Source organism: Sminthopsis crassicaudata, chromosome 1 (genome assembly GCF_048593235.1).
Source record: "Sminthopsis crassicaudata isolate SCR6 chromosome 1, ASM4859323v1, whole genome shotgun sequence".
NCBI classification, from domain to species: domain Eukaryota; kingdom Metazoa; phylum Chordata; class Mammalia; order Dasyuromorphia; family Dasyuridae; genus Sminthopsis; species Sminthopsis crassicaudata.
Window position 1 is genome coordinate 700,544,698 of NC_133617.1, and position 24,059 is coordinate 700,568,756.

The following is a 24,059-nucleotide window of genomic DNA, read 5'->3' on the forward strand; positions in this document are numbered from 1 at the left end:
CTCTCATTTATGCATCGTCTTAAGGTTATAAAGCAACTTTATAAAGTAGGTAGTAAAAATATCATTCTTATTTCTCAGATGAGGAAACTGAGGATCTTAAAGGTTAAGTGATTTCCTAAGGGTCACACAGATAATAAATGAGAAGCCATATTTGAACTCAGTCATCCTGACTCCAAGTTCAGCATTGTATTCAGTGGGCCATACCTTAATCTTGAAACTCACTTTTTTTCTTGACTTCCATGTCACTTCCTTTCCTCTTGATTCTCTTCCTATAACAATGACCACTCTTCTATTTTCTTTAACATCTCATAGTCTACTTGACCCCTAATGTGGGTGCTCCCCCAAGTTACACCAAGATTCTACTCTTCTTTCTATTTACATGCTCTGTTTTGAAAATATTCTCCATTTTTATGTTTTCCATATTCATCCATTGGCAGATTCCCAAATCTGGGTCTCTAACCTGGTCATCAGCCTTGTATTTCCAACTTCCTTTGAGGAAACTCCTTTTGGATGCTTTGTAGACAACTCGCACTCAACATAACCCGATCCAAACTCACCAACTTATTCCCACAAATGAAATGTATTACCTCACTCCCTTTTAGCTGTCATGTGTCTGTCAATGATATCAGCACTACCTACATCCATTAGGCAAACTATACAGATTGATCTTTAACTAGATATGAAGGGTGAAGGAAAATTGAGTCACCACATTCATTGATAATTGCCTTCAGGGACAATTTAAAATCTCTTCTCACCCTCCCCCACTTTATCCCCCCAAAAAAGACTAATGTCATTGTTTTCTAGTCATATCTTTCTTGGACCAAAATTAGGATTCCCCAGCGAGACTTCAGTCAGCAGATTTAGCCCTGAATAGATTTGGGTCTCTGAGAAAAATTACATTGAAGGCCCATGATTTGTTATCACTGGGAAGATTGAAAAGGATCATGATTTAGAACTGGTAAGAACCTTGGAGGTCAGCTAATTCAACTTCTTCATTTTATAACTGAGACTCAGAGATATGGCAAGATTTGCTGAAAATTACAAGGATGTAACTAAGAACTGGGAATCAACCCTAGATGCTCCAATCCTAATGCCGGTTCTTTGGTCACTCTGTCACACTGTATACTTGGAATGTTCCCAGAGAATGCCCTATAACAGGGGCTGCCTCTCTGCCTCAAGCCCTGTCAGTCTTTGTATTGCCTCTTAAGGATGATGACATTTGGGAGAATAAGCTAATTCTGATCTATTCATATAAAGTTCATAAAAGAAAAATCATTTCTACTTAAAGTCTATTTTGTGATGAGTGTGTTTAGTCTTTAGTTCTAGGGACCTCTGAAGAATACTCTCTCTCTCTCTCTCTCTCTCTCTCTCTCTCTCTCTCACACACACACACACACACACACACACACACACATTCACAAAAGTGGAAATGATTTTCTTGAAAGATCATCTAAGCTTGAATTCTTTATTTTACAGAGGACAAAACTGAATAACAAATAGATTAAGTACAAAAGTAGACTGTGTGTAGAATCAGACAGTTTTAATCTAGTCTCCATCTATTACTATTTATGAAATCGAGAAGCAAATCATAATCTTGGCCTTTATATCCCTCATCTATGAAATGGACCAGAAAGTCACAGAGATCTCTTCTTATTTTAAATCCTGTGATCCTCAGTGTATGTGTGCATGTATGTGTACATATGTGCATGTGAGACAGAGACAAAGAGAGAGAGAGAGAGAGAGAGAGAGAGAGAGAGAGAGAGAGAGAGAGAGAGAGAGAGATACTGATTCCCTAGGATCATTGTTGGTATATTAGATTGGATGACTTCCCAAGTATCTTCTAATTCTGTGTCTATGATTTGATAATCCTAAAATCTAGCTAGATGCAAATTAGGTCTTCTGGGTTCTAGTTCCAAATTTTTTCTTCTTTTTAAAATTTCATTTTATTTTTATTCATTTATTTATTGGTGTAATATATTGTGATTCTATTTATTTATTAGTATTAACAAACACCAAATTAAGTGAATACTTCTAGGATGGCAGGAGAGACTGTACATGAAACCATAAATCTGTAAAACTTGCTTGCTTTTCTTTTCAGTATATTGTTCCATAATGCTTCACTGCTTAACTTCTTTACACAATTAAAGTGCTGTCTTGAGGTTCATCAATAATATCCTAATCATCAAATGCACTGAATGACCTTTTCTTCATCCTCATCCTCACAGGCTCTTAGGATCCTATATCTAAAGCAAGAAAGGGCTCAAAGGCAAGTTTCCCTGACTCTTCCACCATATAAAACATTCAACGAGTATCTGTGTTCCCTTCTTCCATCCAGTGTTCCACTGAGTGTTCTCTCCATGGTGCTAGACAGTACCTACTTGCCTGTCATGTGCACTAACCCACCAAAGCTTCCCCAGGGGCCTCGGGTAGATCACCAGCCCATCACCTTTCAGCCCTCCAGTGCTAAACCCTAAAGGCGCTGACTTACCTCAATCTCCCTCAGAAGCTCAGACTGGCCGCATGTTTCCAAGTCCTCCAGAGCTTCTCCAAAAACACGCCAAAAATTATCCTCATGAGCGGGCTCCGGGCCGTTGTGGCGGCCGGGGAATCTGTTGTAACGTAGGAACCAAAGATTGTCAGCGCTCGCTCTTCTTGGAGAGGACGGAAGCCAGAAAGCCTAGCTCGCGGGGACCGCCAGCAAAGCAGAGACTTGAGGAGTCTTCATATACAAAAGCAAACAACATGAACTTTTCATCAGGCAAGGGAGTCCCAAATACAAAACCTTCATGCATTTACTACCAGGGCAACCGGCCCCTTCAGAGGATGCCTGAAGTTGGTGTAGCAATGTCAAGTTCAAGAGGGAAAAAAAAAACAAAAATATGCCTGAAGGAACACTGGAGGTTTGGGAAGACGTTTTTTGGTGAAATAGAGAAGTGAAAAGGAAAAAAATGATGCATTATGGGTGAACCAGGAGCTTCAGAGACTGGTTAGTACAAGGGCGGATGAGACAGGGCTGAGAGCTGAGACACAGAACACCTGAGAAGAGAGAGAAAAACACAAAGGATACAGACAGGGTGAGAAAAATGGTAACTACATAGTAGGTCTCCAATGACTCAATAACAGAAAGGATGTAATAGAAAATGGTGGCCTTTGACCAGACACACAAATTCTGAGTGTTTCAATAAAATGTATTCACAGTGTGATTTAGACTCATAGAATGTCAAAGCTGGAAGAAGCCTTAGAACACACGATGTCAGAGCTGAAAGGGGCCTTGGAACATAAAACATCAGAGCCAGAAGGGACTTTAGAACATAGAAGGTCAGAGCTGGAAGGGACGTTGGAACATAAAATATTAGGGCTGGAAGGGACCTTAGGACATAAAATATCAGACCTGGAAGGGACACGAGAACATAAAATATCAGGGCTGGAAAGGGTCTGAGAACATAAAACTTCATAGCTTCAGGACCTTGGAACATAAAATGTCAAGAGCTGAAAGGGATCTTCGAGTAGGGAATGTGTGGAAAGGATCATAGAACATAGAACCTAAAAGCTTGAAGGGATTCCAGATATACATCAAAACTGGATAGGGCCTCAGAACACAAACTGTTAAAAGAGTTCAGAGGTACCTTAGAACATATATCAGGTCCAGACATAAACTTAGAATATAGAACAACAGAACATGGGATGTTGGAGCTAGAAGGGCCTTTAGAAATCATTTAGTGGAGCCTCTTCACTTTATTGATGACTAAACATGCATTTCCCCATAAAAAAGAAACAGTTTGGTCAAAATCATGTTTTTGATGGTCAGGGTTAAGACTCAAATTTCTTAATTCTTAGTCCATCCCTCTTTCAACTAATGTTTCAACTTTCAACCTTGCAAATATACATGGAAATTTAACCACTGTTATTCAGATTGTCATAGAGTAAGATGATTAGTTGGTTTTGATCATGAAGAATGTGTCACATAATTGATTTCACCATCTACAAAGTGGGCAAAATAAAGTTGAGGTTCAAAATGTCAGAAATATTCTTGAGATTTTATAGTTTGAAAAGTGGATAATATGGCTGAAGATATGACGACACTGGAGTCATGAACTTGAAATATAACTATAATATGTGTTTCATGGTTCCATGATAATCATGAAGAGGATGACCTCTAAAGGCCTACTTTGATTTTAATTTTGATTTAATTTTAGTCCTGGGACAAACAGCATCAAATTTTCCTAGGGCAAATATGCTTTCAAATTAATTTTTAAGGAAGAATTCCTTTGTAGAGGGTGATGGGATATCATTTCATGGCAGAGAAATAGAAACCCAGAGATCTACAGGAAAGAGAGGATAGGATATTATGAAATCAGGGAGCAGCTCACTTTAGATATGGGTAGGTTATCATTGCCATGGGCAGCTTTTTATTTTAACTGATTAACAGCACCTCCTGTATTTGGCATCCAGTTACAAAGTCCCGTTTGCCCCACTTTAGTTATAATTCTATTGATGCATCTTATGGGGATCTCTCAATGGAACATGAACTCTGCCAGGGCCTAGTGAGCAGTTTTTAATATGAACTCAGCTTGGGACCAGGCTTACTAAACTTATAGTCTCATTATTAGAAAGCTATCCATCAAGTGATACAATTATTCTGGCCACAATTACTCATTAGGACTGACACATATCCATCACAGGACTTCCACTTATGGAGGTATCCTCATGCTGATAAAATCATAAATCTTTTGGATTCATGTGATACTAAATAGGAGGTAATGATGAATATTTTAATACAATGGCTTCAATACTCTAATATTCTCATAAAAATTGCTTGCTAAAATGTGTATCCATTTTATTGAAATACCCCATACATTTCTAATTCTATCTACAGTCAACAATACATACCTATTGATTAAATTCCATGGCAAGTTTTTTGGCTAAAGGTTGGACTGAGTTGTCAGCAAGGTGAGTGTGAAGCCAGTCATAAAGAAGCTTGTTTCTATGATTTGTTGTTTTATCCCACCAATCTTTAGGAGTAAATTATTTAGGTTCTGATTAATTTCTGGTCTATTTTTCCATGGCCCTTTATTACATATAATTTTTTATTGATCTGAAAAGGATATCTTTCTGAATTTGTGAAGCTTTTATGCCCTAATATTTTATCAATTTTTTGTATAGGTGCCATGTACAACTGAAAAAAGGTATATTCCTTTCTATCCCCATTTAACTTTCTTCAGGGGTCTATCATACCTAACTTTTCTATTATTCTATTTGTCTTCTTAACTTCTTGCTTGTTTTTTTTTTTGTGGTTAGAGTTATTTAATTCTGAGAGGGAGAGGTTGAGATCTCCTACTAGTTTAGTTTCTTGTAACTCAACTAATTCTCTAAGAATTTGGATGCTGTACCACTTGGTTCATATATGTTTAATATTGATAGTACTTCATTATCTATGATACCTTTTAGCATGATGTGTTTTCCTTCCTTACCTCTTTTAATTAGATCTATTTCTGCTTTTACTTTGTCTGAGATCAGGATCACCACCCCTTCTTTCTTTTACTTCAGCCAAAGTACAATATATTCTGCTCTGACCTTTTATCTTTATTCTGTGTGTATCTCTCTGCTTCAAAAAATATTTATTGTAAACATCATATTGTAGGATTCTAGCTTTTTAGAAAGCTTGCCTCTGCCTTATTTTCAATCTCCTTGTTATATCTTCACAAAAGTGCCCCTTTATTCATCCCTAGATTGTGTACATTTTTCTCTAGGGCACCAAGGGCAGGAGGTAGAGTTTGATGCTTTGAGGTCATGGACCCTACAACTCTCTGAAATAGCTAGGGAAATATAAGGGGGTCCTTTAAGCCAAAGGTCTCATTCTTAAGGAGCTGCCCATAAGTAATCTATCCACCCAAGTGGAAAAACAAACACAAAAAGCAGCCATGAAAAAGGAATTGCCTTCTGTGACCCACACTCCTGTAAGAAGCTGCTGAAGGAGCTTTCTTGGTTGAGGTGGCCATAGGGACTTATCTTTCCCTCTCTGGTGCTAAGCCCTGGGTCAAATTTCATTTCACTTTCAAAATACAAATGCTCTGCTCACACACATACTCTTTGTTCATTCTGAAAGTTGCCAGGAGCTAGTCTTTCCTTGGGGTAACAGCTGGGTCTCATCAGATACCTAAAGGACACCAAAGGGTCCTGGCAACATCCATTCTTAAGTCTCTGGTCCCAGATTTCTGGAAGAGAAACAACTTAGACCAGAGGAGCCAAAAATCAATCTTTAGTGAAATAACATCTGGTTTGTGTTTTGCTATGGCTTTCACACAGCTCTTGGGAGGCACTGGCCAGGACATTGCAGTGATCTGAAAGTTAGCTTACGCTAGTCTGCATCCTGGAGTCAATGGACATACATTTCTCCTCTCAAAGCATCTGTGTAGGGGTACATAAGGTGGGTGACTTAAGGGATACATAGATTCATCATCATCATGGCTAAGCACTGGACTTTGGCCCATGCTAACCATGAAACAATTACTTTTGCACAGTGTTTTACAAAGTTTACAAAACATTTGCCTCTCAATAAGAGGGTCAGGGTAAAGCAGGAAGAGAAAGAAGAAAGTGAATGTCAGAGCTCAAAAGGGTCTTAGAATAGGGAGTATCACAGCTAGAAGGGGCTCAAGAGTTCATCTAGCATAATTCTTTCCTGAAAATATGGAATAATTCAAGTTCTGTTGGTACCACTAATCACTGGCTTTTTCATATGTTCATCTCCCTATGTTATCCCATTCATGTTATCCCCTTTTTAGCAAATAATAATAGGTTTGAATGGCAGAGATGGGTAAAGGATAGCTGAGATTTCCTTTGGGAGGAGATAGTTTCTCTCATTCTTTTTATTAGGAGACAGGCTCAGGGTAATAAACACCTCTCCTTTGTCAAAGAATTCTAAATGGAAAGCTAATGAGCAAATGAGATAATATTTGGATTCTGCTCCCAAGTGGAGCCCCAAGGTCATAGAACACATTTGTTCCCAGGCAAGTCCAGGTTGAATTTATAAATGGGAGCACATGTCCAAAGGATCTTGCTGTTGATGGACAAGAATTAAAGGAGACAAAACGGCAGAGTGGCAGAGTCCTGGGATGGAGATGAGTATGAAGGAAAGGATCAGGAGATGGCCTGCCAACAGACTGGAAATTCTGACCTGAGCCAGTCTGGACCATGGCTTTCTCTGAGTCCCTACTTCATGTTGGGATTTTTTTTGGAAACAACTTTTTAATTTAGCCAAACTCAACAGCTGTACATGTCTAGCTTCCTTAGAACAGTAGTTTTTAATTCAAGGTCCATGAGCCTTTTTAAAAAATTCCTTTTTTTAAAAAAAAAATCAATTTTATTTCTTTTAATAGCTAATATCTTTTTATGTGAAACATATTTACATTATGAACTTCTTTTGAAAATATTTTGACAATGGTATTTCAATATAATTGGTTTTCTTTGTAATCCTATGAATCTTATTTTATGCATTCAAAAACATTATTCTGGGAAGGGATCTGTAGTTTCAGCCAGACTGCCAAAGAGCAGTTACGAGGTATGGTACAGAGAGCTTTGGGCCTGGAATTGGGGAGACATGAATTCAAATGTGCTCTTACAATATTCCTTACAATACTTAGGCAAGTTATTCAATTTATTTGCCTCAGTTTCTTTATCTGTAAAATGGGGACAATAATAGCACTTACCTTTCAGGGTTATTATGAGGCTCAAATGAGACAATACTTGTAAAGCACCTTGCAAACCTTCAGTTACTATATAAATGCTAATAACAGCTAGCTAGAATTTATACAGTGCTTTAATAAGAAGAAGAATAACTAACATTTCTATAGCAGTTGCTATGTGCTAGGAACTATGCTAAGCTCTTTACAATTATTATCTTATTTGATCCTTATGACAACCCTGGGAAGTAGATGCTGTTATTATCCCCTCTTTACACTTGGGGAAATTGAGGCAAAAAGTGGTTAAGGGACTTGCCCAGGGTCACAGAGCTAGTAAGTATCTGAGGCTGGATTTGAACTCAGGACTTTCAAATTTTGGGTTTGTCCATTAAACCATGCTAGCTATAATTTAAAGTCTATAAATAAAGGTACCCTAGGGCAAAAAGACAGTAGTGAATAATAGTTTAAATCATGGAGGCTTTTTTTCTCATTCAATCTGGGTCTGTTCCCAAACTCTCACGAAACCAGGAAAGAACCTAGCTTGATTTGTTATAATTCTCCAAGGACAGAACTGGCCTGGTTCTGAAAGGGAGGACAACAATGGGTAGTGGGACCAAGTGCCTTCTTCCCCCATCCTTCTCCTCTGAGTCACAGGGCACAAGTGAGCAGGATGGTGGGGATGGCTTAGGGCCAACGTAGAACCGTTACTGGTGAAATGTCTTGGTGACAGTGGACTGGACCACTAGTGAGCAGGACACTTCATTCCTGGGTTCTGCTGGAGGAGCGGTGGCTGACTGAGGGAGGAGATTAGAGTCTAGAGGTCCAGACAGTCAAGTCCTTGAGAAGCAGGAAGTCAAGGGAAGAGGCAGCCAGGGGAAGTAGGGACGGAGCTGACATCTGGCTGCCCAAGTGGCCGAGCTCCTTTGCCAAGGCTTTGGCCCGTGGGGCATGGGGCTCAGAGTTGGATAGGGCCTTAGATTTCTAACAGGAAAGAAAGAAAGCCGTGTTCTTCTTTTTCATCCACCCTCCCCCTGTCCTTATCCTAAGTGGGCTCAAGAGAGTCACCGGTGATTTTCGCCCTCCCGCTGTCTCATCCCCTACAGACCTAGTAGGCTTGTCCCATTCATCCTCAGGGAAGCTCCCGTCCGGGTAGGAATAGCTGGTCTTTCTGGGCTCCCCAGGAGGGGGGCTGCTCTTCACCCTACTGGGCCGCCACTCCTGGGGGTGCAGGCTGATTCCTGCTGCTGGAGGTACATACGTGCCTGTGGATCGAGCAGAGAAAGGAAAGGCCAACAGCTCACGATGCCTCTGGGAGAGGCTCAGCACCCCAGGAAGATTTCATCTTCATGTTTATTAGCTACCTCCTCCTCCAGACCTCCCACCTTCTACCATACAGACGGCTACTGTCCCCAGGAAACATGAGACCGTTCTCAGCTGGAGGCCTTTCTCCTTGTTATTCCACTTCTTTCCCACACTCTGCTGTGTTCTCTCCACTGGTCCAACCTCCACTCATCCAGGGAGCCTTCCCTGACTCCCCCAGCCCACCAGAATCTGCAAGTTTCCTGCAGTGCTTAGTACTTGATTATAGGTCAAGCATCCAATCATTGTTTCATGTAATAATAATTATAGTTATATCTAGGATTGGCAAATTGTATTTGTCTGCTTACTGTTCTTCACATACAACCTCCATCTCTCACAGCTATCTCTCTTATCTATCTATCATCTGTCTATCTGTCTGTCTGTATATCTATCTATCTACACACACACACACACACACACACACACACACACACACACACACACATAATTATACTTCAACCAGTACAAACTAAAATAATGGCCGTGATTTCATTATTCATACTGAGGTGAAAATGTAATTTCAGGAGAAAAAGAAAACTGATCATTAGGGATCAGGGACAAGTAGCCAGGTGGTGTAGTAAATAGAGTGCCAGGCCTAGAGTCAGGAAGATTCATCTTCCTGAGTTCAAATCTGACTTTAGGTACTTACTAGTGACCCTGGACAATTCAGTAATCCTGTCTGCCTCAGTTTCCTCATCTGGAAAGCAAAGTACTCCAGTACCAATGTCAAGAAAATCCTAAATGGAATCATGAAGAGATAGATATGACAGAAACAACAGAGCTTAATGGAGTAGGTGAAACCTGAACTGAATTTTAAAAGACAATTCTTAGAGCTGGAGGTGAAGGAGCACGTTTCAGACATGCTGGAAGACCTAGTCAAAAGAATGGAGGTGGAAGATAGGATAGATTTGGGGAATGGTCGGTGGGCTAGTTGGGCTAAAAAATTCACAAAGGGAGGTAATATAAAATTAGTTTGGAAACTAGAGAAGGCTTTCAGTTGCATACTGAGAGTCTGTGTTCTATCTTCATGGCAATAAAGAGACAGTGACAATTTCAAACAAGTGACTGTTATGGTTAGGTTTGTGTCTTGGGAAGATTATTTTGGTAGCCATGTAGATGATAACTGGAGAGGAGTGGCCTGGAACCTAGAAGACCAATAAGAAGGCTAATGCAATAGTTCGGGCAAGAGCTCTCAAGATTCAGAATTAAGGCAGTAATAATGAGGATGGGGAGAAAGGAAGGGCTATGGGTCAGAATCAGTTGAAGTTGGTAACTGGGTAGAGAGTGACAGGGAGGAAGGAGCCAAGGATAACTCTCATACTGTGATCTGAGCACCTGGAAGAGTGGAGGGACCTTGGGAAGGCTTTAGTTTATAGCAGTGAAGACTTATAGAAGGGAAAACAATGACTTCTGTTTTGGACATGCTGAATCTGAGACACCAAAGGGGCATCCCAGGGGAGATGTTGAGCACATGCTAATGATATGAATATGGAGATCTAAAAGTCATTTGATTAGAGACAATTGAACCCCTAAGAGCTGATAAGATAATCAAGAGAGAAAGTGAAGACCATTGAGAAATAAAAAGCTATTAGCATAAAAAAGAAAGAAAGAAAATGTAGACAAAAAAGAGAAAGGACCTAAGGGGGGAAAGGCTTGGAGGCCACTTATGCTTTGTGGGCAAGAGGTACAAAGACACTAGAGAGAGATAGAGACACACAGAGAAAGACAAAAAGAGTACAGAGAAATCCATAAAAAAAAGTTTGAGAACTGGAACAACCACCATACCTGAGAAAGTAGAGAAAGAGAAGGGTCTTATACATCAAGGAAGCAGAGAATAGCCAGGAGGAAAGGGTGTTCTATAATGTGAAAAACTGCATGAAGCTCGAGCAGACTAAGGACTGAAAAAAAGCCACTAAATTTACAGGATTGCAGGTAAACTTGGAGAGAAAAGTGTCATCAGAATAGAAGTTTGGGAAATCAGATTGCAAGGAGAGATAAAGTAGAAGTAAATGATGAAACGGAGTTAACAGATAAATGCCTCATTCCAAATTTGACTCTGAAGGGAAGAAGAGATGGAGAGCAATGAAGGAATAACAGGGTTCAGTGAAGGATGAGGAAGATCTATGTCTGTGGACAGCAGAAAAGAACCAATGCATACGATGTATATTAAATATGAGAGGCAGACAGACAGACACACACACACACACAGAAACAAAGAGAGACAGAGAGACAGAGACTGAGGCAGAGAGAGACAGAGACAGAAAGACAAAGAGGGAGACAGAGACACAGAGACAAAAGTATTAACAGAGAGACAGAAACAGACAGAGGCAAAAAGACAGAAAGAGACAGATACATTCAGAAACAAAGATACAGAGACCCACAGAAAGAGAAAGATAGAGAACACAGAGAACATACATGTGCATGCACACACATACATACACACATGCACATACACACAGAGGGAGAGAAGAGAAGGGGGAGGAGTGAAAGGGGGGAAAGGGGATGAGAGAGAAAGAGAGAAGGAGAGAGAGAAGAGAGGAAAAGAGAATATGAGAGAGAGAGATGAGACAGAGATAGAGAGACGGAGAGAAGGAGAGGAAGGGAGGAAGGAAGGAGTGGGAAGTGAGAGAAAAAGAAAAGAGGTAGAAAAAGAATGTGAAAGAGAGAGAGAAGGAATAAAGAAAGAGAGAGAGACAGAGAGAGAGAGAGGGAGAGAGGGAGAGAGAGAGACAGAGAGAGAGACAGAGAGACACAGAGAGACACACAGAGAGACAGAGAGAGAGACAGAGAGACACAGAGAGACAGAGAGAGACAGAGACAGAGACAGAGAGAGAGACAGAGACAGAGACAGAGAGAGAGACAGAGAGACACATAGAGAGACAGAGAGAGACAGAGACAGAGAGAGAGAGAGACAGAGAGACAGAGACAGAGACAGAGAGAGAGAGAGACAGAGACAGAGAGAGAGACAGGGAGACACATAGAGAGACAGAGAGAGACAGAGACAGAGAGAGAGAGAGACAGAGAGAGAGACAGAGAGAGACAGAGAGAGAGAGAGAGACAGAGACAGAGACAGAGACAGAGACAGAGAGAGAGACAGAGAGACAGAGACAGAGACAGAGAGAGAGAGAGAGACAGAGAGAGAGAGAGAGAGAGAGACAGAGACAGAGACAGAGACAGAGACAGAGACAGAGACAGAGAGACACATAGAGAGACAGAGAGAGACAGAGACAGAGAGAGAGAGAGAGAGAGAGAGAGACAGAGAGAGAGAGAGAGACAGAGAGACAGAGAGACAGAGAGAGAGACAGAGAGAGAGAGAGGGAGAGAGAGAGAGGAAAAGAGACATTCAGAAAGAGATAATATACTCCTAGAGGAGTATGGGCATCAAGGTGGGATCAAGGGCACAAGTATGGTAGCTGACTTTACCTTCTTTGGAAAATAGAGCAAAGAACAAGAGGATAAGGGATGATAAAGAAGAAATCTGAATAAGGTGAAGAGCTGGAAGAAGAGGGAACTCGTGATTGATAGCCTCCTTTCCTCCCCAGGTTAGTTTTAGTTGGGGACTGATTGAGGTTGGAGAGTACTTGCAATGAGTCCAGTTGGTGTGATTGTGTGGCATTTTTAAAAATTGCGCCCAGCATTCAAACAGAAGCAGAGTGGCTGCACAGTGAGGATAAGTCGGGATAGATTTTAACTAAGTGTGAGAAATTTCTCCTAAAAGTAGGAGAAATGAGGCAGAGGGAGATGGAAGGATAGACGGTTATGATTAGATAAAATAACTTCAAGATTCTAGGTCAGCGTGCTAAGCTAGCTATAGGAGATGGTGCTGACCAATGCATGGCCATCCCAGTGAGCAGATAAGGTAGGATGGAGATCGAGGCCATGGGAGTTGAGAAGTTGGTAAAATGAGAGACCCAAACATTCAAGATGACATAAATGTGTATGTTTAAGCCCCAAACATGAGGGCAGGGGCTAGGATGGAGAGAAATGCTGTGTTGGGTACTTAATTTCTTGAGAAAAGAAGGATAATGATCTGGAGACTGTTAGGTACCGGAGACAAAAGACCTGGACTTGATGATAGAAAGGGATGCAGACCCCCTCAAAGGAGGCCAAAAAAAGAAAGGGAAAAAGAAAGGGGGCCTTAAGGGACAGCTAGGTAGAGCAGTGGATAGAATATTGGCCCTGAAGTCAGGAGAACCTGAGTTCAAATCTGGCCTCAGACACTTAATTAAGACTAGCTGTGTGACCCTGCACAAGTCACAACCCTAATTGCCTCGCCAAAAAAAAAAAAAAAAAAGGATTAGGGAGAACAGGAAAGAAAGACTCTTTTGAGGGCATTGGAGGCAGCAGCAGGGAATTCAACACCTTTCATGGGGAGGCCAGTTGTATAAAGATGGAACAAGTGTGATATGAAAAGAAGTTAGTTATCACTGGTGGCAGCTGGACTGGGGATGGCTCCAGGAGGCCTAGTGAATGGAGTGCCGGATCTGGAGTCAGGAAGACTGAACTACGAATTCTGTTTCAAACACTCTTAGCTATGAGACTCTGGGTCCGCCATTTAATTCCTCTGGGCTTCTCATTCCATAAAATGAGCACATTAGACTCTGTAAGGCACCTTCTAGCTTTCAATCTACGATCCTTTACACCACAGTGGGATAATAGGATGCAGGAGGCTCAGAGCAGCATTACTGAGGAGATGGGAATGAAAATGTGGAGAGAAGTATGGGTAGTGGAGAGCGAGTGAAATACAAGAGTCGAGAGTATTAGAGACGGAATAGCTTTTTGAACACAGAACAGGAGAATGGAAGAGAACTTAGATCATGGGGTCCCAGTATCCCGGGACCGGGGAAATGATTTTGTCTAACCATCCCATTTTGCAACTGGCAAAAGTAAGACCCAGAGAAGGGGGGCTACTTGCCCGATGAATGAGTGGCCAGACTTGGCTAGAACCCCAGCCTCCAAGGTGGACACTGCCTCCTGGAGGAGCCCTCTTCGAGGGAGATGGGAGGAAAGGGAATCAGTTCCCTGGCAAGGGTTCCTCTACAGACAAAAGGAAATTAGAGCTCCTGGGAACAGACCAGGAAGGAGCCAATCCTCTGAAGGGGGCCTGGAAAATGCCTGGAAAGCAGTGAGAACCAGGGAGGTGGCGACATTCCCTCAAAGAAACCACAGAGTGGCTATTTGCAGAGCTGTCTGCAGAGGAAATCAGCCAACTCCCTCAGCCCCGAGCCTCCTCCGAGCCCCCCATTTCAGAGAAATCTCCGCCGCTCTTCCCAGAATTAAAAGGAAAAACACACAGAGGAAAGCCTCGCACACACTGCCATGTCTTCTCGGAGGAGCCACAGGAAGAGGGCATTGATTACAGGCCCTCGACCTTCCCGGGAAAGGCTGAGCTAATGCCCGGCCTGGAGACGCTTGGGGACAACGCCATTCTTTGAGAATGTCAAGGTCTCCTCCTGCTCCTCCCTGCCTGCGGCCTAGGCTGCCTGGCCAACGTTCCAAAGGTCAAGGAGTCCATCAGACACTCGGGAAGAGGGCCAGGCGCCCCGAGACCAGATGGGATCAGGACCAGGCCTGGAGGAAGGCCAAGGAGCTTTCCTCGGTCTTCCTCCCTAGGAGGAGAAATACAGAGACTTGCAGGGACCTGGGAGGAGGGGTATGCAACTGGCAGGGAGCGGGGCATGGGGGATGGAAAAGATGCATTTCTTTCAGAGATCTCAAACTCAGTGGGGGAGGATGGAGAGGAAAGGGTGGTCAGTGAGGATTGTGGTGGTCTAGGAATTATTATTATTATTATATGTACCTTTCTGAGTGTTCAAACTCAGTTGGAGGGGCTAAGAGGGCAGGGAGGTCAGGTGGTCCAGGAATACTAATACTAATTATTATTATTATTATTATTATTATTATTATTATGTGTATCTCTCTGAGTGTTCAAACTCAGTTGGAGGGGGTTGAAGGGACAGAGAGATCAGTGAAGACCCTAGTAGGCTGGGAATAATAATAGTAATAACAATAATTATTATTATTATTACTTTGAGTGTTCAAACTCAGTTGGAGTGTATTGAGAGGACAGAAAGGTCAGTGAGAACTCTAATAATCTAGGAATACTAATTATAACAATTATTATTATGTGTCTCTGAGTGGTCAAACTCAGCTGGAGTGAGAGAACAGGGAGATCAGTGAGGACCTAGTGATCTAGGAATAATAATAATGATGATGATCATTATTATTATTATTATTAATTAACATTAGTTGTCTCTCCTCTGACATTCTGACTGTATGAACCTGGGCAAGTCTCAAAATCTTCCAGTGCTATAGGCAACTCTAAGATAGGGATTCTTAATGGACCAGGGGTCAGTTGATCAATTTCAAGGATGATCTTTCAATTTGGATAGGAAAAAATGACATCTTTATTTTTTTACTAGCTCTTACTAACAGTTAGCATTTCATGTGTTTTATTTTATACATAAAAAAATTATTCTGAGGAATCCATAGACTTCCCTAGCTGGGCAAAGGAGTCCAGAACTTCCAAAGGCTCAGAACCCTTAGTCTAATACCTTAAGTTGAATGTAGGTGAGGATCTATATGCCAATAAAATCCTAAATCTTACCTCCCCAAATCTTCTCATTTTACAGCTGAGGAGCTGGAGTTTGGGAAAGCTAAATGAGCAAATGACTTGTCCGGGGTCACATAGTCATTAGTCATCGATCCAGTCAATAAGCTTTTATTAAGTGTTAACTACGTAAATAACAGTATTGTGCTATTAGAGAAAAAACAAATCCACTTTTTAGTGGGGAAGGCAACACCCCGAATGATTTCATTATTTCACTGGTGAGGAATCCTTTGAGTTTGAGGGATTTGCCTGAGATCACAAATGTAGAAATGACCTTTGACTCTAAATCTGAATCATTGCTCTTCCTCCTCCCTCACACTGCTTCTGGTCATATGTTTTTGAACAGTGGAGCAGTGGATAGAGCACAGGGTGGGGAGTCAGGAGGACCTGAATTCAAATCCAGATTCAGACACTTACTAACTCTGTGACCCTGAGAAAGTCATTTCATCCTGTTTGTCTCAGTTTCCTCATCTGTAAAATGAGCTGCAGAAGGAAATGGCAGACCATCTTCACCAAGAAAACACGTCAGGGAGTCAGGAAGCGTTGGACACAATCAAAAAACAACAAAGCAGTCTTTGAAAAGTCTAGAATTTCAAAGAATCACAGATTTAAAACGGAAAGGGATCTTAGATGCCACAGAGTCCAATCTGTTCATTTTAAAGATGGGGAAACAGATCCAGAGAGATTCAACTCAATAAATATTTATCAAGGGCCTAGTTTGTGCCAGCAATATGCTAACTCTGGTGAAGAAACACCTACAAAGTTTCTGAGGTAGGATGAGAATTCGTCTTTTGGAAGTTAAGAACCTCAGTTACAGAATCTCAGTCCAAGAACCTCAGTTCTATCTGCTGTCATCTAGGAAGAGCATTCCCTAAGGGCTAGAGAGATCCCAAGGAGACTCAGGGAGAGAATGACCCCCACGATGAAATCATAGCTCTCTACAGAATTGTAAAAGGAGCAGGTGTCCATCAATTGGGGAATGGCTGAACAAGTTGTGGTACATAAAGATAATGGAATACTATTGATCTATAAAAAAATGATGAACAAGCTGGTTTTAGAAAGGCCTGGAAAGATTACATGAAGTGATGCTGAGAGAAACAAGCAGAACCAGGAATGCCTTGTACACAGTAACAGCAAGAATGTGCGATGATCAACTATGAAAGACTCAGTTTTTCTTAGTAGTTCAGTGATCCAAAGCAATCCCAATAGACTTTGGACAGAAAATGCCATCTGCAACTAAGAAAGAACTAAGGAGACTGAATGTGAAGCAACATGTGTATTTTCACTTCTTTTTTCTGTTTTTTAAAAATCTCTTCCATGTTGTTTCCCTTTTGCTCTGATTTTTCTCTCCCAACATAATTTATAAAACAATGTATATTAAAAATAAATAAACAAACAAACAAAAAAAAGAAAACACAGGTCTCTGGTCACAATAAATGACAACAATTAACAAAACACCTTTACACTCACATGGCTACTTCATAACTCTCAGAAGTCTTGCCCACTGTTTCTGAATCTTGCAGCTCTGGGTAGCAGACACTAGCATCATGCTTTTAAGGTTCTGCCCAGAAGAGCACATGTGGCTTAAACCAAGTGACCCAATGAAGATGGAACTGGTTACACTCAGTGAAAGAACTCTGGAAGATGACTATGAGCCACTACATAGAATTCCCAATCCCTCTATTTTTGTCCACCTGCATTTTTGATTTCCTTCACAGCTTAAATATACACTATTTCAAAGTCTGATTCTTTTTGTGCAGCAAAACAACTGTATGGTCATGTATACATATAGTGTATTTAACTTACACTTTAACATATTTAACATGTATTGGTCAACCTGCCATCTGGGGGGAAGGGTGGAGGGAAGGAGGGGAAAAGTTGGAACAAAAGGTTTTGCAATTTGTCAATGCTGAAAAATTACCCATAAAATATCTTTTAAATATAATAAATAATAAAAAAGAAAGGTAATGAGGAAAAAAAAAGAAGAAGAAGATGGAGCTGGTTAATGGTCTTTCATCTGCCCTGATGAACAAATGTCTAACCTCTAGGTCTCATCAAACACAACCTCAGCTGGAGCTAGAGATCATCTAGAATTCTATGAAAAACCCAAACACTCTATGAACATGAAAGGGACCTGAGTGATCATTGTGGCCAACTCATTTCACAGATGAAGAAACTGAGGACTGGGAGTTTAAGTGATTTGTCCAAGTTCACAAAAATAGTGATGACACAATTATGTGGGATTCGAACTCTGGTCCTTTTCCTCTTCTAGAGTCACTCCTCTCTTTACTGCACAGTGCTACCTGAAACTAGAATCCAGGGCTCCTAAATCTCAGGTCGAAAAAAAAGTATACTTTCCACCATACTGTATTATCAACTGTTCCCCATTGCATTTCCAGGAAGTGGCTAGAGAATTCTATAGATGTTTCTTGAGATTTGTGAAAAACTCTAAAGGGCCAACACTCCCAGACAGCAGTATTGTCTGGGGGCCTTGGGACCCCCAAAGTGCCCCAATCCTTTCCTTAAGTAGGCAATTTTAATTTGAGACAAAGGAAAAATCTCAAGTGTCACTGCAGCCCAGGTTAGGGGAGGAGGGAAGCCAGCACCCATTCAGACGCCGCAATTCAAGTAGTTTTACCTTGGCTCCCATAGCCGCCTTCTGCCCCAGAGCCATCCCATGACTCCATGGCGCTGTCTATGCTGGGCACAGTGGTGGCATAGATCTCAGCCAACTTGCCAGGCTTCTGCACCTCACTGAGATCTTCCTCTGGGTCGCTGGCTTCATTCAGACCTCCTGACTTCTTAGGGTAGGAGCTTCCTGAAAACGAGAAAGCAAATTGGTTCTGTCAGAAGTCGGGTTCTAACAAGGACTGAATCTGGTACAGAGGAGAGCTCTCTAACTCCCCTGCTCTGCTAGAATTGGTAAAAAATAAAGAGGAGAAGGGAGGAGAAGAGAAAAGGAGAAAGAAGAGGAGAGGAAAAAGAAGGAAGAGAAAGAGAAGGAAGGGTAGGAAAAAAGAGAAGGAGAAGAAGGAGAAGGAGAAGGAAGAAGAGGAGGAGGGGCTTAGAAGTAAAGAAAGAGAGAGAAAGACAGAAAGAAAAAAAGATAAATACAGAAAGAAAAAAAAGAGAGAAACAAGAAAGAAAGAAAGAAAGAAAGAGAGAGGAGAAAGAAAGAAAGAAAGAAAGAGAAAGAAGAAAGAAAGAAAGAGAGAGAAGAAAGAAAGAAAGAAAGAAAGAAAGAAAGAAAGAAAGAAAGAAAGAAAGAAAGAAAGAAGGAAAGAAAGAAAGAAAGAAAGAGAGAGAAGAAAAAAAGAAAGAAAGAGAGAAGAAAGAAAGAAAGAAAGAAAGAAAGAGAAAGAAGAAAGAAAGAAAGAGAGAGAAGAAAGAAAGAAAGAAAGAAAGAAAGAGAGAGAAGAAAAAAAGAAAGAAAGAGAGAAGAAAGAAAGAAAGAAAGAAAGAAAGAAAGAAAGAAAGAAAGAAAGAAAGAAAGAAAGAAAGACAGGAGGAAAGAAAAACAGGAGGAAAGAAAGAAAGAAGGAGGGGAGAAGAAGGAAGGAAAAGAAAAAGGGAAGAAGCAATGAAGGACTTCATGGATTGAGACAGAGGCTACTGCCTTCACATTCATGCCTGCCATAGATTATACTTATTCATATGAAGCTGTCATCATCAGTCTGACTTACTTTTATAAATAGATCTTAGAAGGCAGAATTTTCAATAGGGCAGGGTTCTACAGTCACAGAAAGTCAGGGATGGCAGGCCCATTAGCTTATAGTATGTTGGAGCGGGAAGGAACCATAGACTGTTAGCTTGGCTATCATAGAGATGTTTGTAATCAGTGCAAGTGAAGAGGTTGAGACGAGCTCAGGAGTTCTCCGCTGCAGTAAGCTAAGCTGATTGGGTGTCTATGCTAAATCTGGTACCAATATGGTAAACACTCAGGGGTAGGGGTGAGGGCAGCACCAGACTGCCTAAAGAGGGATGAACCAGTTTGGACCAAAATGGCTACTATGATGGGAAGACCCAGGCGCCCATCTCCCTTCCTTTCCTCCCCATTCTATTTCATTTCTACTTGCCTCAGAAAAACAAGACTATTAAAACATCAAAACATAGGGGGGGAAAGGACATAGAACGTAGGATTTGAGATTCGAGAAGAACCCTGGAGATCATCTCGTCCAACCTTGTTGTATTATAGATGACAAAACTGAAGAAAAGAGAAGGAGCTGAGACCAGATTAGAGTCCCAAGACAAATTAATTTCTTACACACACACACACACACACACACACACACACACACACACACACACACACACACACACACACATCAAAGACCTTATGTCTTTCCTATTCTTCCAAAGTCCAATTGTTAACATGATGATGATGATGGAGTCAAGCCAGCTGAGCTGGGCAACTCCCCCTCTCCCTTCTCCCATCCCTGCCCCAATCAAAGGTAGCAGCTGTTGCTTATGATCCCAAGAAAGGCACCAGCTTCTCTCCAAGCCTTAGTCTGCTTGCTGAAAATAACATAATGGCAGGGAGAAAATAGTCTTACCCTGTACCTGGTGGTGATTTAACTGTGGGTTTTGAAGAAGCATGAGCTGGCAGGCAAAATTCAGTATTGAGGGTCAGTGTTGCAATGGGGTTCAGATTCCCATACATCTCTGTGATTGTGTTCTCCTGTGTTGTGTGGCTAAAAGTTGTGGGCAGTAATTACACCCAAGTGTTGGAAGGGCCCCTCAACAGGCCCTTCCTTATTTTCTCAGGTATTTCTATCTCATAAGTTTTGTGAGCTCTGACAATGTAGAAGATAAATGTTATGATTTATAAGTTTCTAACTCTAAAATTTCTGCAGCACAGTGGTATGTTGAAAACCAACTTGAATATGCTCATAAGAGCTGATAGTTAAATTTTCAATGTGAACATTTATAACTTAAAAATGTGAAAACACTACAAACCAGGACTTTACTGATTATTTGGCTGATTTTCTAGATTTGCAAAAGTGAAGAAGAAAATTAATATAGAAAAAATTATGTAGATTAAAGTTACAAGTATGTCATGCATATAATTTTTTTTCCTCAGGAGAGATGATTATTAAACATTTGCCAGCACATGTTTGCTGTAGCCCTTCTTATTTACCTATGTGGCAGGGATTGGACAGGAATGATTTTTTCCCATTTTTCAAATGGTACAACTGAGGCACAGGTAAATTAAGCAATTAGTTCAGAAACTCACAGCAAATCATTGGCATTCAAGTCATACCTTGCCCCACTTTGGTCTCCTTGCTAACTTCCAACCCTGCTTTAAAACAATCATGATGTTTTAGGTTTGCCCCCAACATATTTTATTATAGTACCACACATAGGATATATAGCTTGCATGTACTTTAGTTATAGCTCAACCCACTCACTTTATGGATGAGGAAAATAAGACCTGGACAAAGAGAAATTGTTTGTCCCGGATCACCTAGCAGGATTGGAATCAAAATGAATGTGAAATCATCTCAATATAAACAAGAGGTGACTGTTAGGGAACTGTCCAATGACACTTCAGTCCCGGGACTGTGAAAGCATCCATGCTTGCCCCTTTTATGCAGTGCCATTTTAAGTGATAATGTTATTTTATAACATCCCATAAATTCACCAAAGCTATTTCTCTCTTCCTTTCCTCCCCAGCCAAGCCTGTTGGGATCCTTTCAGCACATTCCAAATGAAAGATGAGGCGTATAATAAAACCCAATATGATGGAAAGTAGAGTGTCTTTAATGCAGCAGACGCCCCATTTCCAATTCCTAACCCTTGCCCTGCTTCCAGAAACTTAAGCTACTTTTGTCTAGAAGGGCTTTGTTGATATACTCACGTTCCATTTGCTTTTTGATCTTTAGGGTTACTGTTTCCCCTGCCATTTGGAGGAGGTGGATGGCTTCACTGAGGGGCTTGCCCTTAAGGCTCACATTATTGATGGCTAAGATCCGGTCACCAACATGAATGGCTCCAGTCCTAAGAAGATGGTACAAAGACACAAGGGCTGGCATTAGATGCAGGAAACCACGTCTCAGAGCCCAAGGGGAGGCAGTCTGAAGGGTCAGACCAATTGCTTGCTTGATATTCAAGGCCTTATAACCTGAATAGGTTAAGGGGGAATCTGCCAGAAGCAAAAGTCCATCATTCTTGCCCAGGCTCAATGTTTCATCTCTCACCTCTGACCCTTTGCATAAACGGTCTTCCATGTCTGGAATGCATTTCTTCACCCCAATTTCTACAAAATCTATATCTATAGAACATAGATATAGAGTATATAGAATCTACATCTATAGAATATATAGGTTCTATATCAATAGAATACAAATAGAGAATATAAACTATATCAATAGAACATAGAGCATATATAGAATTCATATCAATAGATCTTCAGAATCTTAAACTTCCTTTAAAGCACAAGTGGCCTTTCCTGGGCCAAAGAAGAATAAATTCAATATTCCATGGAAGGGCTACTTAAATATAGCAGGTCTTCTCTAAGGCTTGGACTCTTTTAACCAATCCTCATATAGTAGGAAGGAGCTTCGCCATATTGCTGTCCTTTACTAGATGTTCCCTGACTTATCCTCATGCTTCCTAAACTTTGGGGACCCAGGAAAATGTAGTCTGATCAGAACGAAAAAAGCAGGACTGTGAGATTATTTCCCAGACATGATACCTCTTTGAAACTGCTAGGTGGTGCCATGGAGCACAGAGTATGGACAGGGTCAGAAAGACTGTAGCTCAATTTCAGCATCAGAAACTAGCTGTGAACAAATATTTAACCTCTGTCTGCTCCAGTTTACTTATCTGTAAAATGGGATGATAATAGCATTAATCCAGGGTTGTTGTGAGGATCAAATGTAAAGTGATATTTGATGCTCTGTTCTAAGGTTCTTACCTTACTGTTAGTTCTGTTATTCTAAGATCATTCCCAGTCCTGGCATTTTTTGTTGTTGTTGTTGTTGTTCTAAGGAACTTTTCTAGGTCTGAAATTCTATGTTCTAAAGTTCTAAAGTCCTTCCAGGTTCTAAGAGATCTCTCACATTTGACATTTGATGTTACAAGATGCTCTGTTCAAAAGTCCTTCCTTCTTTTATATCTCTAAGATATCCTTTTCTGAGATTACTAGGGACCTCCCTAGGTCTTATATTCTTTATCCTAAAATCCCTCCTATTTCTTACTGAAACAGAGAGAAGCGAGTGATAGCAGGAGAAGGATTTGCGCTCTCTTATTGTATTGTACAAATGATCAGTTTTGGAAGCCTTAGAACTCTGATGGCATCACAATTAGGTAAGATTCCAGAAGACCAATAATAAGCAGTGCTACCTCCTTCTCAATAGAGAGGTGATGGACATAACATGGAGAATGAAACACACATTTTGGGGCATGGCTAAAATTGCTTAACTGTACTTATTTGTTAATAAAATTTTATTTTTTTTTCATTGGTTAGGATAAAAAATGCTAAAATTGAAAAAAAATGGAAAAATGAAATTTAATTAAGAATAAAATGAGACTTAGATTAGATAAATCTCTAAGGTTCTTTCCAAATATAATATATGATCTATAATGTTCTACCTAAGTCTGCACTTGGTCATATGAGGTATGGTTTCTATTTAATTCTAGGCATAATTCTGACCTGTAGGAAAGGCATATTTTCATAGGATCATCATTTTAGAGTTTGAAGAGACCCCTGCATCCAACTCTCTCTACCTCCCTCTCTCTTTCTTCTTCCTCCTCCTCCTTCTTTCTTCTTCTCTTCTCTTCTCTCTCTCTCTCTCTCTCTCTCTCTCTCTCTCTCTCTCTCTCTCTCTCTCTCTCTCTCTCTCTCTCTGTCTCTCTGTGTCTCTGTCTCTCTGTCTCTCTCTCTCTCTCTCTCTCTCTCTCTCTCTCTCTCTCTCTCTCTCTCTCTCTCTCTCTCTCCTCTCTCCCTCTCTCCCTCTCTCTCTCTCTCTCCCCTTTTTTGCTGAGGCAATTGGGGTTAAGTGACTTGCCCAAGGTCACACAGTCAGGATGTATTAAGTGTCTAAGACTAGATTTGAACTCAGCTCCTCCTGACTTTAGGGCTGGTTCTCTATCCACTACACCACCTAGCTGCCACCCCAAGTCTCTCTTTTTAAGGATAAGAAAATTAAGGCCAAGAGAAGTTAGTGAATCTCCCCAAGTTCACACAGATAATTAGTTGCAGAGCTGAAATTCATGTTGACTCCAGTTCTCTTCCCACTATATTAATATTACCTCTCAGTCCCTCTTGCCAAAAAAAGGGCTTTTATAGTTTTTGTCCATAGAATAACCAAAATCTAAATGTGCTTCAAGTCAAAGAAAGCAAACGTTGTCTCGATACCTTGATACATTTCCTGCAATATTTTAATGGACTGTTTTGTGAAGTAGGATTG

At 40.9% G+C, this 24,059-nt stretch overlaps 1 protein-coding gene across 6 annotated transcripts in view; it reads right to left on the bottom strand.

Annotated features, from left to right (window-relative positions):
• GRIP2 (glutamate receptor interacting protein 2) overlaps nt 1–24,059 on the bottom strand; it is a 272,074-nt gene that overhangs the window by 16,858 nt on the left and 231,157 nt on the right. For 5 of the 6 annotated variants that reach the window (XM_074283820.1, XM_074283821.1, XM_074283817.1 and 2 more), the window contains 4 exons: nt 21,506–21,645; nt 18,287–18,466; nt 8,785–8,941; nt 2,489–2,609 (listed from right to left, as the gene is read on the bottom strand). In XM_074283820.1, coding sequence (XP_074139921.1) covers nt 2,489–2,609; nt 8,785–8,941; nt 18,287–18,466; nt 21,506–21,645 — 598 coding nt within the window. Of the gene's footprint in view, nt 1–2,488; nt 3,037–8,784; nt 8,942–18,286; nt 18,467–21,505; nt 21,646–24,059 lie in introns of all 6 variants that reach the window. The other variant, XR_012484963.1, reaches the window with a different exon arrangement.